Below are 19644 nucleotides of genomic sequence, written 5' to 3' on the forward strand. Positions count from 1 at the left end.
ACCTTGATGAAAGCCAGAGAACTTTCACTCTAAATTTTGAGGAAGTCTTTGACCACAGTCCAAACCATGAAAAATCTGTTGGCATTCCCACAGACATCAGCAAGGGGCTTCCTGCTTACACATTTGCTTGGGCTTTGCTTCTGAGTATGGAACAGGGAGGAAGTGTCACAAAGTTTTAGATTTTTCACTTTATTCTAAAAATGTTGCTATTGTGTGCTGTATAACATCCCTTGATAATACAGTCCTTATTTGGCACTTAAAGAATTCCACCTGCACTCATGGATAGGTAGACATGCGCTAATCCCCAGAAATTACTTTTTCTTTGAAAATTTGATGGGATTTCTTCCTATCATTTTTCCATTGCAGTCAAAATTTATTAGCTTTAAGCAATCTATAATTTCTCCTATTCTAGATAAAGCTATTCGGGCTGTAATTCATTAGCTTTATACAATCCAGAACTTTTCCTATTCCAGATAAAGCTATTTCACTTTGGAGTTTTGTGCCTTTGTGTGTAAGGCAGGCGTGACATGGTCTTCCAAAGTAGATGACCATTTGAGCAGCTACTTAGTGTCTTTTGCCAGTTGAGAATTGTGAAGATTAGTGTAGAAAGGGTAGAAATGCATACTACTTTTGTGGTTTCTCTTTGGAGTGGAAAGTGTTTACATTTAAAGTTATTTCTTCCCTACTCAAGCCCATTGTTGCTTCTCCCTCCCCTCACTCCACTCTCATCCTATTTCCAGGAGGTTGACAAAGATTAGGCAGAAAGGGAAAGCCAGGCAAATTACAGGAGGGATAGCAGGAGAGAGAAAGGGAAGCAGAATGAGGGACAGAAGAAGAGGAGTTAGGATTGGGCGTCAGGAGGGCAGGAGTTCTAATCCCAACTCTGCCACTTGCCTAGTGTGTGACCTTGGATGAGTCACTTGCCTCAATTTTCTCAGCTGTAAAACAAGGATTAGTAAATGTCAGAGGAGGTTGGTGGGATCAGAAGAGGTGGGTTCTAATCCCAGCTAGCCGCTTGTCTGCTGTGTCACCTCAGGCAAGTCACTCCTCTGTGCCTCGGTTCCCTCAGCTGTAAAAATGAGGATTACGACTGTGAGTCCCATGAGGGACATTAACTGTGTCCAACCTGATTAGCTCGTATCTACCTCAGTGTTTAGGACAGTGCTTGGCACACAGTAAGATTTTAATAAATAATACCAAAGGAAAAAAATAAAACAGATTCTGGGAGGCAGATTGGCCTAGTGGAAAGAACAGCTCCCCTCTAAGGGGCAGGGCAAGAGGAGGGCTTTCTTGGGAGGGGTAGCACACTGCTCCAGCTGGGATTCCTCTTCCCCGTGAGCTGCTCATCAGCTCACTGTGGAGAGCCCCCTGCATCAGCACACCCAGGGTGGGGAGATCCCCAACTGCTAATTATGTTATTTGTCTAGCACTTACTATTTGCTAAACACTGGGGAACATACAGGGTAATCAGACTGGATGCAATCCCTGTCCCAAACAAGGCTCACAGTCTAAGGGGGTCGAAGAATTTCTAGCACCTTGGGGGCAGGGATCGTGGCTACGTTCTCTCCCAAGCATTTAGTACAGTGTGCTGCCCACAGAAAACACTCCACAGATGTCATTAATGAATTATTAATTAATTATTGAAGGCATATCTCCTCCAAGAGGGCTCCCCTAAGTCCTCCTTTCCTCTTCTCCCACTCCATTCTGTGTCGCCCTGACCTGCTCCCATTTATTCATCCCCCCTCCCAGTCCCACCACACTTATGTACATATCTGTAATTTATTTATGTTAATGTCTGTCTCTGTAAGTTGATTGTGGGCAGCGAATGTGTCTGTTTATTGTTGTAATATATGCTCCCAAGAGCTTAGTATAATGTCCCGCACAGAGTAAGTGCTCAATAAGTACAATTGAATGAATGAACGAATTGAACCCTATTTTACAGATGAGGAAACTGAGGCAGAGAGTCGTCCAGGGTGGCCCAGCAGGCAAGTGGTATAGCCGGCATTAGAACTCAGTCCCAGTCCTATGCTGTAGTAGACGAGGCTGCTTCTCCATTCTCCAGAGGGAAATCGGTGGGCTCGGGGTTCTGAGAGCTGCTATTTATTTATCCATTCAGTCTTATTTACTGAGCACCTCTGTGTGCAGAGCATTGTACTAAGTTCTTGGTCGAGTACAATACAACAATAAATGACACATTCCCTGCCCACAACGAGATTACAGTCTAAAGGGGGAGATGGATGTTAACAGAAATAAATAAATTACAGATATGTTCATAATTGTTGTGGAACTGGGAGGGAGGTTGAGTAAAGGGAGCAAGTCAGGGTGACACAGTGTGGCCCAGTAGATAAAGCAAGGGGCTGGGAGTCAGAAGGACCTGGGTTCTAATCCCTGTTCCGTCACTCGTCTGCTGTGTGACCTTGGGCAAATCACTTCACTTCTCTGCGCCTCAAATACGTGGCTCAGTGGAAAGAGCACGGGCTTTGGAGTCAGAGTTCATGGGTTCGAATCCCGGCTCGGCCACTTGTCAGCTGTGTGACTTTGGGCAAGTCACTTAACTTCTCGGTGCCTCAGTTACCTCATCTGTAAAATGGGGATTAAGACTGCGAGCCCCACGTGGGACAACCTGATTCCCGTGTCTACCCCAGCGCTTAGAACAGTGCTTGGCACATAGTAAGCGCTTAACAAATACCAACCTTAGATTAAGGTTGTGAGCCCCAGGTGGGATAGGGACTGTGTCCAACCGATTACCTTGTATCGACATCTACCCCAGTGCTTAGTACAATGCCTGGCACATAGTAAGTGCTTAACAAATACTATTATCATCATCATCATCATTATTATTATTATTATTATGGGAGTGGGAGAAGAGGAAAGGAAGACTTGGTCAGGAAGGCCTCCCTAAGGCGAGCGTCCGCAGCCGGGGCAAAAGCTCTAACAGTAATAATAATGGTATTTGTCCTCCCCAGTGCTTAGAGCAGTGCTTTGCACATAGTAAGCGCTTAACAAGTGCTATCATCATTATTATTATTATTATTAGAGCAACGTGGCTTAGTGGACAGAGCACAGGCTTGGGAGTCAGAAGTCGCAGGGTTGAATCCACTTGTCAGCTGTGTGACTTTGGGCAAGTCACTTCACTTCTCTGTCCCTCAGTTACCTCATCTGTCAAATGGGGATGAAGACCGGGAGCCTCACGTGGGACCACCCGATGACCCTGCATCTCAGTGCTCGGCACATCCATTCATTGGTATTTATTGAGCGCTTACTGTGTGCACTGGACTACAGCAAGCGCTTAACCAATAGGAGCATTATCATCCCCGATTGCTGTGCTGGACTCTCGCAGGCGCTTAGTGGAGCGCCCGGCAGGCGGTAAGCGCTCAGGAGGAAGGCAGGAAGGGGGTCGGGGGCGGGGGGGGGGGGGCGCGCCCCCCTCCGCCCCCCCCTCCGCCCCCCCCGCCCGGTTGGGCTTCTCCCGCGCGCCGGCCGGGCGGACCGCTCCACTCCCGCGGCGCGGGCCGGGGGGGGTCCGGCCTCCGCGCCCGCCCCTCCGCCCGTTGCGGGAGCCGCCCCGCGTCGACCCCGCCGCGGCCCCCGCTCGGATCCAGGTCGGGAGGGGGCGGGCGTGCGGGCTTCCGGGCCGCGGAGCCCCGGCGGGGCCCGGGCCCGCCCTCCGAGCGGTTCGGGCCCCCCCCGCGGCCGGGCGGCGGGTGGAGCGGTCCGCCCGGCCGCGCTGCTGCAGCCGCCGCAGCCACCGCCGCCCGCGGGGGGACCAGCGGCCCGGGGCTCCGCGTCCTCCGCCCCATGGCGGCGCCCCGCTCCTCCTCCTCCTCCTCCTCCCTCCTCCGCCCGGGGGTGCGGGGGGCCGCGGGAGCCCGCGGGGCTCCGGACCACGACCTCCCGCCCGCCTTAGGAAGGACGGAGCTGGCGACCAGCTGCAAGGTGAGCCGGCTGCCGCCCAGTTCGTTCAGCAGCATGATAATGTCGGTATTGGTGCAGCGCTCACTATGTGCGGAGCACGGTTCTAAGCGCTGGGGTAGACACCGGGGAGTCCGCTCGTCCCACGTGGGGCTCCCAGTCTTCATCCCCCTTTTCCAGATGAGGTGACTGAGGCCCAGTGAAGTGACTCGCCCACGGTCACACAGCTGACAAGTGGCAGAGGCGGGAGTCGAACCCATGACCTGTGACTCCAAAGGCCGGGCTCTTGCCACGGAGCCGTGCTGCTGCTTCTCGCCTCTGACCAGGCGCGGGACACTGCGCCGAGCGCTTCGTCGTGGTGTCTGTTAAGCAGGCACTCTGCGTTCTCAGCGCTGGGGTGGATAGGAGGTGGTCCCACGTGGGGCTCACCGTCCCGATCTCCATTTTACGGACGAGGGGGACTGGGGCGCGGAGAAGCGATTTTCTGCAGGTCACACAGCTGACAAGTGGTGGAGGCCGGATTGGAACCCAGGACCTCTGACTCCCAAGGCCGGGCTCTGTGCACCGAGCCACGCTGCGGGGGTGCTGCCCAGTTGCAACGTGAGCACACACACACACACACACACACACAGGGTCCCCTTCCTTCCCCTCCCTTGCGGGCCCCCGTGCAGCCTGCGGGTTGCAACTTTGCAGGGGAGTCGAAAGACAGCGGAATTGGCGCCAATCTCCCCCCGCCCCCCGCCAAACGCAGCCCCTTTTCTGCCGCTCCAAAGCGGTCCGGCCTCGTGTCCGGGGAGAGGCGCAAAGTACACTTCGGGGGGATGGGCTGGGGGTCGGAGCGGAGAGTCGACGACAAGGGGACCCGGCCGAGCTTTGGCCTCGTCGGGGGGGGGGGGGGGGGGCGCTGGGGGAGGTTAGGAAGATGCCCCGTTGGGCCGGGCGGGCCCCTTGCTGGATGCCCTCGGCCTCGTTTTGTGTCGAGCTGGTCCTGGAACCGGCGTTTGCCATAGGAAGAAAAACGGGGGTCCAAAGTGAGCCGGTTTTGGAAGACCCCAAGGAGCGGGATTCGAGTTAAAGTCCTTTTTAAAAAGAGCTGCCCTCCCCCCCAAACCCAGAAGCAAACACCCAGGAAATAGCCCCAGCGCCTAGAGAGGAGTCGAGTGATGCTTTGGGGGAGAAGTGCTTTTTCTTCCCGCTGAGCTCTCCGTCCCGATTTGCTGGTCCTGCCTTTCCTTTTGACGTTTTCGAGGTATCTTTTCTGGCCCAAACGTGGCGAGCTTTGGAAATGAGGGGGCGAGGGAACCACGGTACGTCGAGACTCTGAGTAATGAGTGTGAGGATGCCCGCTCCTCTCTAAGAACAAACCCAGGCCAGTTTCCCCCAACGTTAAGAAAGATCCAGGCAGGTTAATAGGCGTTATTTATTACATTTAATGTTTTACGAAATAATCAGAAAATTGGTATTTTGGATAATTGGAAGGATGGCGTGTTTTGTGTGGTTAACTTACCCGTATTCTAACAGCTTTATATGGGGATATAATCGTAAGGAATAAAAAGCCACTAAAAATATATTACAGGAAGTGCAGAGGTAATCAGATCAGGGTAAGAAGGAATCATTTATGTCTTTATTAAAGTGTCAGCAGGCACTACTGGGTGTGGGTCGAGTGGCAGGTTGTCTCCTTTTGAGGGGAGGTTTAAAGGTACTTTTTGAAGGGGCCTATAGTACTGGAAAATAGATGTATAAAAACCCAGTACGCCATTTCTGAGGTCGATCTCCCAGTGTCTAATGTGCCTGCAAATTTAGTTGTCTCATTCCCTTGAAATCTTTAGAGGGTCTCAGAAAACAGGGCAATAAGGGGCTACTTTGTTTTCACTGTTTTGAAGTCAGGTACAGACTGGTCAACAGGGCTACTTTTTTTTAAGAAAAAAGTTAGGGTTTGTCATGTATCTGAAAATAATGTGCAGTGCTTAGATTTTGGTAGTAATTCACAATTTACATCCAACATATGGAGCAATTGTGACAAATTATGTAAGAGGATTCATTTTTTGAGAGACCTCTTAATTGACTACACAAATTAAGATGTGATTTTTTTTTTTGATGGAAGTATTCCCGTGCATCATTGAAACGAGAGGGCAGACTATAGTCTGTAAAGAGAACAGCCTTCCGCGTTGGGGATTTGGCTGCCCTTTAATGAATAGGTCGAAAATAGCAAGCGCTTAAATTGTTACATTTTTTCCCTCCGCTGAAGCATTGTGAATAAAATAATCTACTCTAAATATTACTGTGCTTTACTTGAAAATCTAAGCTACAGGCTCCCACTTCTCTTAAAATGCAAACATCTTTTAAAAAGCAATGCTAAGGGAATGGCCGTTTTTGATGGGTTGAAGGGAAGATGGACTAAGGAATTTGTAACCCCACAGCTCATTTTACATTTCTTCATGAATATGCTCTATTACCAAAACTCTCAGAATCCCTAACTTTAGATGAAGTGTCTTGGAATCTTCCAGTACTAGAAGGCTTAGACTCCTCTTAGACTTCCAGGACAGGGGACAGGGACTGTCCTACTTGATTATGTCTTGTATCTGTCAATCAGTGGTGTTTATTGAGCGCTCCCTGTGTGCAAAGCACTGCACTAAGCTTTTGGGAAAGTACAATATAACAGAGTTGGTAGACACATTCCCAGCCCACAGTGACAGTGCTTGGCAAAGCATAAGCAATTAACTAATACCACAGTTATTATTAGAAGATTGAAGTAGTGAACTGTAGATGTACTTACATATTCAGACCCATAAACTCGATTTTCTGTAAAAATGGAGCTACCACAGAACACTTTCCCAAGGCGAATGATATTCACTTTAGGGCACTAGACTTAAAGGAGCTCAGTGAGATCACTTCCAAGTTCAAGTAATGTTTATTTTAACTCCTGGGTTTCTTTACCTACTTTTGGGCTTCCTTAGTTTATGGTGTTGCATTTTCCCAAGCTTTTAGAACAGTGCTGTACACTCAGTAAGTGTTCAATAAAAACCGTCCATTGATTCTTTAATACCATTCGTGATTTTTAGCTAATTGCAAAAAACTGTCATAAAAAGGGAATTTGGTTTCCCTCTATAGAGATAGTGTTCATTTTCCTATTTTCCGATGCCATTGCAAAATGCTCACTATAATCTTAGCAAACAAATGCTTTCCATTGTTTGCATCAAAATAGGTTTAAAGTGGACCACTGCCCAAGTAGTCTAAAATTCCAATATAAAGGTCTGCTCATCATCCCCATCCATCATGGGCAGCAGAAACCTGACTGGGAAAGAGCAGTCTTCACCTAGTCTGTCAGTCAATTGTATTCATTGAGCCCTTACTGTGTGCAGAGCACTGTATTAAGCACTTGGGAGAGTACAATAGAACAGTAAACAGACACATTTCCAGCCCACCACGACCTAGCTGATAGGGCTGTTGTCCCTAGGTTGCTGGTGATTGAGGCATCACCCCCTCATTCCCTCCCTCCAGCCACCTTGGAAGAGTTACTGCAAACAAGGCATAGGGGAGTGAGTGGGAGCAGCCATGGACCAGTGTCTCTGGCCCCTCTTCTTCCTCCTGCCACCTTTTGCAGCCTCCTGTAGTGGCCACTCCCCCAAACTCCACCTCTGTGAAAAGAAGCAGCATGGCCTAGTGGATTGTGCACGGGGCTGGGAGTCAGAAAGACCTGGGTTATAAATCCTGGCTCTGCCAATTGTCTGCTGGTGGCCCTGAGCAAGTCACTTCATTTCTCTGTGCCTCAGTTACCTCATCTGCAGAATGAAGATTAAGACTTTGAACCCCATGTGGGACTCTGTCCAACCCAATTTTCTTGCATCCACCCCAGCAGTTAGTATAGTCCCTGGCACATTGTAAGCACCTAACAAGTACCACAAATTATTGTTATTATTGTTGTTATTATGAGGGGGCAGTGGAGTGTCAGTGGAAGAGGTTAAACCCCTGAACTGACTGCCCTGGAGTCCACCTTAACAGCAAGGCTTGGCAGCACGTGGCCCTCAGGAGAACTGACCCTGAAGAAAGGGACACCAAGGGGATGCTAGGGATCAGTCAGTGGTATTTATTGAGTGCTTACTGTGTGCAGAGCACTGTACAAAATGCTTCAGAGAATATCATCTATCATGGGTATTTTTTTGAGGGCTTACTGAATGCAGATCACTGAACTAAACACTCAGGTGAGTAAAATCCAACAGTTGTAGACTTGTTCCCTGCCCACAGAGAGCTGGTGCCAGGAGTAGGCTTGTCTGGAAGGGTGGGGTCATTACATCTTAGGCAGGAGAGGAGGTCTTGAAGGATCATCTTGGCTCTTTACCCTTGGGTCATTTCCTTGGGTCTCACACTCCCTGGGCCCTTCCCTCACAAATAGAGCCCACCATTCTGGCTGTAATAACACACAGAAAGATTAGTTACTTTGTAAATATTTTGCAAATGACAAAAGACAATGTCTTCTGCTGCCATAGGTGTGGGTTTTCCAGCAATACACGGCCCAAAGTAGTTGTTGGTTTTCCTGTCTGAACCCCGACCCTCCCAAAGACTCAGTCCTTCAATCGTTATTTATTGAGTGCTTACTGTATGCAGAGCACTGTACCAAGCACTTGAAAAGTACAGTTCTGCAACAGGTAGAGACAATCCCTACCCAACAACGAGCTCACAGTCTAGAAGGGGGAAACAGACAACAAAACAAAGCAGACAAGCATCAGTAGCATCAAAAGACTCCCTTTCCAAGGGTGCAGGTAGAAAGGTTTCCAAAACTGCTGCAGTGAGGGGTTTCCGAAGTGGGTTGTAAAATTGAGATTCTTCATTTTCCTTTTGTTACCTTTTCATCAGAAAAAGAAGGAACATGTTTGTATTTTGCATACAGTGGGCAAAGCATTGAGCAAAGCCTAGTGATTGATGTTGAAAGTTGGGCAGCGCTGACTGCCTTTCCTGTTGGAGCGAGCTGAGGCAGCCCCATTCTCCCTTGCCTCACCTTCCTGGAAGCCACTGCCAAATTAATTTTGAGTTCCCAGGCACAAGTTGGTGATTGGATATTTATAAGCCTTGAAAAAAATAGTGCTCTCTCTCTCCCCCTTTCCCTCCCTCTATCCTTCCATCTTCTTCTCTGCCCCCATCTCTTTCTTCCTTTTTCTTGCCTCCCTCTTTCCTATCCTTTTTTTCCCTTTTCTCTCCCTCTAGTCTTCTCCCCTCTTGTTTCCTCTCCTCCTCCCTTCCATCTTCTCTTTTAATCTCTCCCTCACCTTCTCTTTCCTTCTTCTCAGTCATTTGATCAGTGGTATTTATTGAGTGCTTAATATGTGTACTTAGAAGAGTACAATACCATTGGTAGATTGACTTCCTCCTTTTCTTGCTTTTTCTCCATCTTCTTCCCTTCCCTTCCTCTCATTGTTCCTAGGCATATCTTTGGGCACATGAAGAGGAATGCTTCCAATTAGCTTTGCATGTGAGACTTTTTTTTTTTTGCTTGTTGCCTTCCTGTTACACAAAACATCATTACCCTCCTTCAGGTGAGATAATTCAGATACAGACCAAACCCAGCCTAGGTTGTTTATCGATGAGCAGTTGCTAGACTGAACACAGTCAACAGTATGTAATTTAGTTTTGAGAATTTCACTTGAATCAAGTCACAAAATTAAATCTTTTTTTTGAGATAGAGAAAATTATGAGATTCTTCAGTCACACAGACTCGGATAGTACAAACTAAGGCCAGACTTTGGGGCATTCTTGGCCATTAGCATCATGCATTTTTGAGCGAGTCATTTCCGCAAAACTGGTTGACAGAATGTCTGAGTTTGCATACTGTGTGTGTAGATTTAAGGAATCCTTCATTCCATGATGGAAGTCGAGCTTGGGAACACATTGATTTTTGCGTGGAATTTTGAAAAATCTATGTGGTGTTTGCCACAGACACAGAAAACCAGGCTGAAGGAAGTGTGAGTCTGTTTCACTTAGCTCTTCTAGTCTGGGTTAGTTTTGATGTCAGTTTCCTGAATGGGAGACATTTGCAAAGAAGCAGAGCCTCAACAGAACATTCTTTCTCCACTGTCCACCTTCAAGCACTAAAGGGATGGCACATATTCTTATTTTATGAGAAATGAAAAGACACAAGAACCTCCTAAGCTGTCTTGGTGGGGGTGGAGGGGGGGAGGGCGTTGGTCTTTGAAGGATTTACCCGTTCTGTTCTGGGTGTGACTTTGAGGGATTCTGCTGCCCACCCTTGGGAGCTGTAGAGGGAAGCCTCCTTCTCCCTTGTCTGATTCCTGCTGCTGGCTCAGAACTGGAGCTGTTTCTCTCTTACCTCCCCCCAGCCACCCCCCAACACACACCCTGGGCTCTCCTAAACTGGGAACCATCCCAGCCCCATTCCAGCCTGGGGCAGATCCCTCCTAGCTGCCCCAGAGTATCCCAGGCTCCCAGGCTACCATGGATCTGGAACATTCCAGCCACTTAGCACTGAGCACTCATTTTGCCCACTCCTACCTCACTTTGCTACACTGCTACAACAACCTACCCCACACATTTTGCTCCTCTAATGCTGACTGTACCTCGATCTCTTCTATCTCGCCGCCGACCTCTCGCCCACGTCCTGCCGCTGGCCTGTAATATCCTCCCTCCGCGTGTCCGACAGACAAGTACTCCCGTCCTCCCCCCTTCAAAGCCTTATTTAAGGTACATCTCCAAGTGGCTTTCCCTGACTAGGCTTTCCTTTCCTCTTGTCCCACTCCCTTCTGCATTTTTTCCTTTCCTCTTGTCCCACTCCCTTCTGCATTGCCCTTTATTCATTCCCCTCCCAGCCCCGCAGCATTTATGTTCATATCTGTAACTTATTTATAGTAATGTCTTTCTCCTCCCCCCCCCCCGACTGTAAGCTTGCTGTGGGCAGGGAATGTGTCCGTTTACTGTCATTTGTACTCTCCTAAGCACTTAGTACAATGCTGTGTGCACAGTAAGTGCTCAATAAATACGATTGAATGAATGAGCACCCTGATGATGAGCTGGCAGCCAATCCGTTGTCCCCCAGTAACTCTGTGTGCAGTTGGGGGATACAGGGGCACACTGTGGAGAATGCCCACTACGTTTTACCCCAGCAGGGTGTGGTTGGGGTGGGGGCTATTTCTTTGCCCTTCCATGTCCCCTTGAAGAAGCTTGAGGGTCCTTGCCACAGGCTCTCCCTCCTCTCCCCCGCCACCGGGTGGGTAGTGACAAGAGGTGGGAGCAAGCCTGCGATTTAAAGGAAAATCTAAACAGAAAGAGATGCTCCCCTTATTGTAAATATCAATGTCAGGAAGCAGCTTTAATATATGGTTTGGCTTTTTGAGTTGGTGTAAACACATTTTTGTGATTTTTGCATTTGTTTCCAGAAGAAATGCCCAACACAGAGCGTTACTAAATAGATTAAGGACAAAATGTAGTACTGCCCAGCTACAAGAACTGTGGTTGTGTGCAGCTATAGGAATGTTGGAAAGGCACCAGCTAAATGGGAAATGAGCAGTAAGTCGGCAGGATTTACATTAGCGAAGCTGTTGGAGGGCCAGAAAGGGGGGAGAGACTTCAGTTCTGCCTTGATTCTGTGCACAGCTTTGCCACTGACTCACTGTGCACTGGGGAAATGCATTTCCCCTGTTTATTTTTTCCCCATTAGTCCCCTGGGAAATAAGTGTGGGTGAGTGACATCTGATGAGCCATATCTTCACAGGGTCCCTGTCCTTCCTAAAGGACTTGGGGCTCTTTGGAAGGAGCCTCTCAAACCAGCCATAAGTCAAGGAAGTAGGTAACGGTGAGTGAGGTCCAATTAATCAGTTGTATTTATTGAGCTCTTAATGTGTGCAGACCACTACTAAGTGCTTGGGGGAGACCACAGTACTATAGAGTTGGTAGACATGTTTCCTGCCTACAAGGAGCTTACAGCTTCAATGGGGAGACAGACATTAAAATAGATAATATGCACACTGTGGGGCTGAGGGTGGGGTGAATGAATATCAAGTGCTTAAAGAGTACAGATTCAAGTGCATAGGTGACGCAGAAAAGAGAGAGAGTAGGGGAAGAGTCCAGGTTAACGGACGAGCAGTTTCCAACTGATGGCTTTGACCCAGTTCTTTCTGTGGGTGCAATTACTGTATAGGAACACTTGAAATAGGGATTTCAATGTGGTAATATTATTTTTTAAGGGTTTTTGTTAAGCGCTCACTATGTGCCTTATGCTGTAGTAAGCACTGGGTAGATACAAGATAATCAGGGTGGACACAGTCCCTCTCCCACATGGGGCTCACAACTTAATTCCCATTTTACAGATGAGGTAACTGAGGCACAGAAGAATTAAGTGACCTGCCCAGGGTCATTCAGGAGACAAGTGGTAGAGCTGGGATTAGAACCCAGGATCTCTGACTCTCAGGCCCGTGCTCTTTCCACTAGGTCATGCTGCTGCTTTATTACTTCTCTACTGCTTCTCTATTTACTGATTTTACTGCATTTACCCCCACCCCACCCCTATTCCAAAGCACTTTTAAAAATTAAGGTAAAGGCTTTCCAAAAGGTCAAATTGAAATTATTTTATGTTTAGGATCTTCTTAATTCCCTAGATTGTAAAATCCCTGTACAGAACCCCGAGGGCAGGGATTGGGTCTGCTTTCTCTATTGTATTATACTCTCCCAAGTTCAGTAGTCTGCACACGGTAAGTACTCAATAAATATTATGGTTTTACTATTTCACTACCAAAATGGATTTAGGCTGATTTGAGGATACATTCTAATTTTGTCCTGGTTGACGTGAATCAGTTAGGCCATTTGTGTAAGAGATGGTCAGTAGCTGCTGCTCCCAGTATAATTTCCTTGAAGTGTGTAATGTTATAGCTGGAAAGGTATGATCATTTGAAAATGTAGTAGTACTAATGGTAATATTTATTAAGAGTTTACTGTGTGCGGAACTGTGTACTAAGTGCTGGGAAAGAATACACATGTGGGAATTAGATATGGTCCCTGACTCTCAGGAGGTTCACAATCTAAAAAGTGTTATAAATATTTTTTATGGGGATTTTCCTTCCCACTACTTATAAAGAGGCTAGAATTTTCTTGGGTGACATTTGGCTTTTCAATTTTGAATGATCTGTTTTGTGAGGGTCATCATTTTTCCTGCTCCAGTATAGAATGGCCACCTCATAATCCAGATGTAGATGTTGTTAAATTTTGGATTAGTGCAGGAGCCAGATACTTTAAAGTAAGGCAGCTTTAGCTGTGATGTTAAGCAATTTTTTTCATTTGTAAATAATCAAAATAAGTCACATTATCAAAGCAAACCACTCCCTGAAGCTTTTGTTTGATGGAACCCTGGAAATAGAAGTTAAACCCTAAAATGTTGAAGATTTGGAAATTTAGACCCAGTTTTTACCAGAATATCATAAAAGAACTCCAAATTATGTTTCTCAATCATAAAAATCATACCCTATGTAAAACCATAAGCTTATATTGTTCATTCGAGAAGGGCAAAAAATAAAGTAGCTCCAGACCTCTGGATTCTACTACAACACAGCTCGCACACTCTGCTCCTCTCATACCAACTGTACTCTGTACCTCACTTTCATCACTGATTCCTTTCCCATGTTAATAATAATAATAATAGTAATGATAATAATGGCATTTGTTAAGCACTTATTATGTACCAAGCACTACACTAAGTGCTGGGGTGGTTACAAGGCAATTGGTGTGGACACAGTCCCCTGTCCCATGTGGGGCTCACAGTCTCAACTCCTATTTTACAGATGAGGTACCTGAGGCACAGAGAAGCAAAATGACTTGCCCAAGGTCATAAAGCAGACATGTGGCAGAGTTGGGATTAGAACCCATTCATTCATTCATTTATCAATCGTATATATTGAGCATTTACTGTGTGCATAGGACTGTACTAAGCGCTTGGAAAGTACAATTCGGCAACAGAGACAATTCCTACCCAACAACGGGCTCACGGTCTAGAAGGGGGAGACAGACAACAAAATGAAACAAGTAGGCATGTCAACCCATGACTTTCTGACTCCCAAGCCCTTGTTCTATCCACTGTTCCACTGTTATCCACTGCTTCTTGATGTTCTCCCTCAGACCTGGAGCTTCCTCTCTTCATATCTGACAGTCCACCAGTCTGCCCACCTTCTAAACACCTAAAATCTCCTGTTCTCCAAGAGGCCTTCTCAGACCAAGGCCTTTATTTCCTCTCTCCATCTTCTGTGTCAACTGTGCAATTGGCTGTGGACCCTTTAAGCACTTTGCTACTTACCCCAGCCCTCCAGTAGCTATGTAAATGTTCATATAATCTACAGTTTACTGTATCCCTAGTGTACTGTAATATCTTTCTCCGCGTACAGACTGTAAGCTCCTTGTGGGTAGAAATCACGTCTACCAACTCTTTTGTGTTGTACTTTCCCAAGCACTTAGTACAGTAGCACTCAGTCAATAACATCAATTGATTGATTAAGCATTTGGATTGTCATTTCATAAATCTTGGCCCCGTGTTCGGTCTCTCCCTCACAGTAAGCCGATTTAGCTTTTTCTGCAAGTGTAAATCTTATGGTTTAGTTTGTTTTGGGGCGTAGATTTTGGGGAAAAAGAGTACAATGGGTTTTGTGTCTAGACTGCTCACTGGATACCAGTGAGTCCCTCTTGGCCAGAACAGAATTTACCAGAAGAGATGGACAGAAAAATGCTTGGGACATAGCTGATATTGTTAAACTTAGGATGCATAGTTGGCTGCCTTCTGAAATCACTTTTATTATGCTCACCTCGCATGAGTCTCTCCATTGCCACCCCCGTAAAATTATACAATTTAGCCGGAATGGAGGACTCACGAACGCTTTAACGAGCCTCTTGAAAATCAGGCAAAGGAGGGTCTCCAACTCTTCCTTCTTTTTTAAAGCCCTTTGAAGTTCTGCAGGCGAGTTACTTTAAAAATCAGAGATTTTTAAAAAGTCTTCCACTGGGAAAGTATTTTTTTTTGCTTTTGTTCATAATCAGTAATTACACCCCCATAATGGCTCCTCTGGTGCAGATGCCAAAGTAATAGATGAGAAAGGAGAAATGAGTTAGGCATACAGTAAACTCAGCAGTGGCTAGCTTGGCTGTACAATAGCACAGGAGCTAATGCAGTTGCCCCTGGAAGGAATTTATTCATAACACCAAGGCATAGGGTCTTGTGTATGTTCTTCCATTAAGTCATTAAAGTATGCAGCGCTTCATTTTTAACCCCTCAACGTGTGGCATGCAGAGTGAAATTCCTTCCAGGTTAAAGAGGGGAAATTTGTATGGTTTTTTTTCGATGGCTCATGTCCCTTGTGCTCTGACTCAGTGAGCATAATTATATTCATAGTAACAGTGGTATTTGTTAAGCGCTTACTCTGTGCCAAGCCTTGTATGGAGAGCTAGGGTAGATACAAGATAATCAGGTCAGATGCGGTTCCTGTCACACATGGGGCTTGCAGCTAAAGGAGGAGGGAGAATAGGTATGGAATACCCATTTTACAGAGGCGGAAACTGAGGCACCGAGAAGTTGAGACTTGTCCAAGGACGCACAGCAGGCAAGTGGTGGTTCCAGGATTAGAACCCAGGTCCCCTGATTCCACGGCCCCAGTCTGTTTCCAAAAGGCCACGCTGCTTCTCAGGCATTTGAAGTAGGGGCCCTGGTTCTTAACTGAGGCCTCCCTAGAGGACCGTATTTTCCTTAAGAAGTTGCTCTGTTGGGGCCATGGAGACCATTTGCCCTCTTCAGCATTTGACCCCTCAATTTTACTTTCAGGGGCAGGTGGCATCTCCAGGTTTGGCATTCCCTGAGCCCCTCGTCTTAAGAAATTGGTCTCCCCCACGTGCACAGTGGAGCACTGTAGGTTGTTTTCTGGAAAGTCCTTGATGTTAAGTACAGTTTTCCTTGTGTGCGAGCACACAAGATAAGGGGGTCCTTGCTCGGGGGGATGGGGAGATGGTTCTCCATGAAGCTTTAGTGGGAGATCAATCAGTCATATTTATTGAGTGCTCGCTGTCTGCAGAGCACTATACATAACTCTTGGGAAAGAACAGTACAACAAACTTGGTAGATACATGCTCTGCCCACAGCGAGTTTACAGTCTAGATCCTGGAAAACAAGCATTTGACCTTGGGAGTCTCACCCTTGAACTCTGCTTGGGCTTCTCTGCTGGACAGGTGTTTACAGCTCCCAACCAGTCAATCGGTGTTATTTATTGAGCGCTTACTCTGGGCAGAGCACTATACTAAGGTCTTGGGAAGGTAGAGTACAACAGAGTTGATAGACACAATCCCTGCCCACAAGGAGCTTACTGTCCACAGGGGGACTGACTTTAAAATATATATATATTCCTCTCCAAGCTGCTACCAAGTTAATCCAAGGATTTATCCTATCCTGCCTTGATTACTGCTCCTCCTAGCCTCCTTGCTAACCTCCCTGCCTCCTGTTTCTCCCTACTCCAGTTCATACTTTACTCTGCTGCCCGGATTATTTTTTTTACAAAAAATGTTCAGACCATGTTTCCCCACTCCTCAGGAATGTCTGGTGGTTGCTCCCCCAACTCTGCATCGAACAGAAACTCCTTACTCTCAGCTTTAAAGCACTTAATCACTTTGCCCCCTCCTACCTAACCTCGCTACTCTCGTACTACAACCCAGCCTGCAAACTTTGCTCCTCTAATACCAACCTACTCACTGTACCTCGATTACATCTGTCTCACTGCCTGCCTCTCACCCACGTCCTGCCTCTGGCCTGGAATGCCCTCCCTCTTCATTTCTGACAATTATTGTCCCCCTATTCAAAGCCTTATTGAAGGCACTCCTCCAAGAAGCCTCATTTCCTTTTCTCCCACTCCCTTTTGTGTTGCCCTGATTTACTCCCTTTATTAATTCTCCAATTCTGCCCCACAACAACTTATAAATGTATCCATAATTTATTCATTTATGTCTCTCCCCCCTCTAGACTGTAAGCTTATTGTGGGGCAGGGAATGTGTCTGTTGGATTGTTATATTTTATTCTCCCAATCGTTTAGTACTGTACTCTGCACAGTAAGCGCTCAATTAACTGAGTGACTGATTATGAATTTGGAGATAGTAAATGTAGTAGGAGAGCCCTGGCAGGCAGTACTTTGTGAAACTTTAAAGCCAGGAGGAGTGAGTAATAGAAGTAGTAGCAATAGTATCTAAGTGCGTAAAGTGCATAACCGGAAAAGCAGTTTGTGGTTGAGAGGTAGACTCCCCCACACAATCTAAGAGTAAGGAGTTTAGGGGACTGGCAACAGATACATAAGGAAAGAGAAAATAGAATATAAATGTCAAGGAGAGCAATGAATAGGGAAATAAGACAGGAGGAGCAGGATTTCAGGCTCCTTACAGGTCAGGTCAATTGTCACAGAAGTCACAGCTGCGGTTAGTGTACTGAGAAGGCCTCACACTGCTGCTGTTTGAGACCTTCCTGGGCAAGGGCTGATGGCATCAGTTGGGGCGGCCTCTTTCCCAGATGTGCCTGCCAGGTGGTGTCGTGTTCAGGGGAACCTAGGTTCTGGAAAATGGCTGTTTCTGTGTGAATGGTCGATGGATAAAGTTATGAAAAGGCAATTTTTGTGGTCCCAAGGAATTGCTAAATGATTTGTGCATTCATCGGCTTTTCCCTTCCTCTCCCTCTGAATCCCAGATAACGAAAGAAGTGGCTGACATTTTCAACGCCCCCAGTGATGATGAGGATTTTCTTGGTTTCCGAGATGATGTTCCCATGGAAACACTGTCATCAGAGGATAGCTGGGACAGTTCCGACTCTCTGGAGTCAGGAAAAAAGGTAACGATGGATCATCCATCCTACGGGAAGCCCGTTTTGGAGCGCTGACCTCAGCTCAGGAATTGTTTTGATTTCAGGAAACTCTGAAGCTGCTACTGCCTCTCCACTGAAGGCGAGGCTGGAAAGAGTAGGGAAAGATCTAGGGTCTAAAAGTGGGTGTGCATTGGGAAACGAGGGGTGACTCACTCTGGGGGTTTGAGTCCCCTCTTCCCGCTTTTTAAAGAGGACCTCTTTGATGCAGCCTATTTTCTCTCACTTTAGGGGGAGTTTTCTGTAGCTAATCCTCCCTGTAGCCTGCAGAGGAAGAGAGCCTTTACTTGGTGCACCACGCAGACGACCCTAGGGCCCTGAAAACAGCTAGGAGCTGATCGGGGTTTTGCGGGAGTGGGTCAGAACCCCACACCTCACGTTGCCAAGCCAGTGGATTATTCTTCCTCTAATTCTGTCTGAACCAATGCGTACTAATGCTCTGGATTGGTTTTAGGCTCCAGCAGAGGAATAACCTTCAGGAAAAAAAAAATCCTTCTCTTAATTGGAGTGACCAGATGTTCTGGCATCTATCTCTCTGTGTAAATTGTTGAGAAATTCAAAACCGCCCCCTGCACTTGCTATTTTCTACCTTAAACTGCTGGGAATTTAGATTCCCTATGCCCACCAGTATGAGGGAATAATAATAATAATAGTTAAGCCTTGACAATATGCCTGGTATTGAAGTGCTGGGAAATATATAAGATGATCAGTTTGGGTATAGTCCCTAATCTACGTGGACTCCAGGTCTTAGTAGGAGAACATATTGTGGTGATGATGATGATGATGCTGATGATGATGGTATTTAAGTGCTTACTATGAAAACAAGCACTATATTAAGCTCTGGGGTAGATACAAGATAATCATTTCATGTCCCACATGGGGTTCACAATCTTAATCCCCATTTTACAGATGAGGTAACTGGGGCACAGAGAAGTTAAATGACTTGCCCAAGGTCACACAGCAGACAAGTGGCGGAGCTGGGATTAGAACTCATGACCTTCTGACTCACAGGCCCGTGCTTTATCCACTGCACTCTGCCCAATCTCAATGAAATCCAATCTCAATGAAATCCCCATTTTACAGAGGAGGAAACTGAAGCCCAGAGAAGGTAAGTGACTTGCCCATGGTTGCATAGCAGGCAAGTGACAGATCCGGGATTAGAATCCACATCCTCCGACCTTCCAGGCTTGTGCTCTTTTGCACTCTGCCTTTTATAATTCTAATTTAGGGATGCTGTGTATTGGTGGTGGTCTTGAAAGACATGGGATGTGATGAGGCTTTGGTGCTTTATTATGCAGTCTCTTCTTCTTAGATGCTGTCGAGTTATTTCTGATTCCTAGCGACTTTATGGTTCTTTTTCCATACAGTATTACTTAGTACAAACATAAAAGTGTCCAACACCAGCCATCCCATCGATTGTTAGAGTGGGCGATGGCTGTTGTTGGAGCAGGTGACGTGACAGGAGCCAGTGGAGAAAGCTACCCCGGATGACTGGGGAAAGAGAAGCTGGTCAGACCCCTGGCCGAGGTGAGCCTGGATCTTCTGCTTCACCCTAGCCCTTCCTCTTCAGTCAATCAATCAGTCAACTGATGGTATTGAGTGTCTGCTAACTGCATGGCACTGTATTTAGTGCTTTTTTTAATGGTATTTAAGTTACTATGTTCCAGGCACTCTCCTAAACGCTGGGGTAGAGACAAGCTATTCAGCTTCACAGTCTGTGGCCCACAAAAGGCTCACAGTCTTAAGTGACTTTTCCAAGTCAGTGGCAGACAAGTGGTGGAGCTGAGATTAGAACCCAGGTCCTCTGGCCCCCAGGCCCATGCTTTATCCACTAGGCCATGCTACTTCCCAGCTTAGGAAGCACT

General features: G+C 46.8%; 1 protein-coding gene across 2 annotated transcripts in view; it reads left to right on the forward strand.

The window, feature by feature from the left end:
- The first annotated feature begins 3345 nt into the window (after nucleotides 1-3345).
- The window catches only part of CDCA7L (cell division cycle associated 7 like), a 28572-nt gene continuing 12273 nt past the window's right edge, over nucleotides 3346-19644 (forward strand). The window contains exons 1-2 of one of the 2 annotated variants that reach the window (XM_029070467.2): nucleotides 3346-3366; nucleotides 17609-17749. In XM_029070467.2, the coding sequence (XP_028926300.1) occupies nucleotides 17687-17749 (63 nt within the window). In that variant the 5' untranslated portion in view covers nucleotides 3346-3366; nucleotides 17609-17686. Of the gene's footprint in view, nucleotides 3367-3810; nucleotides 3937-17608; nucleotides 17750-19644 lie in introns of those variants that run through there. The other variant, XM_029070466.2, reaches the window with a different exon arrangement.

Source organism: Ornithorhynchus anatinus, chromosome 8 (genome assembly GCF_004115215.2).
Source record: "Ornithorhynchus anatinus isolate Pmale09 chromosome 8, mOrnAna1.pri.v4, whole genome shotgun sequence".
Lineage (NCBI taxonomy): Eukaryota > Metazoa > Chordata > Mammalia > Monotremata > Ornithorhynchidae > Ornithorhynchus > Ornithorhynchus anatinus.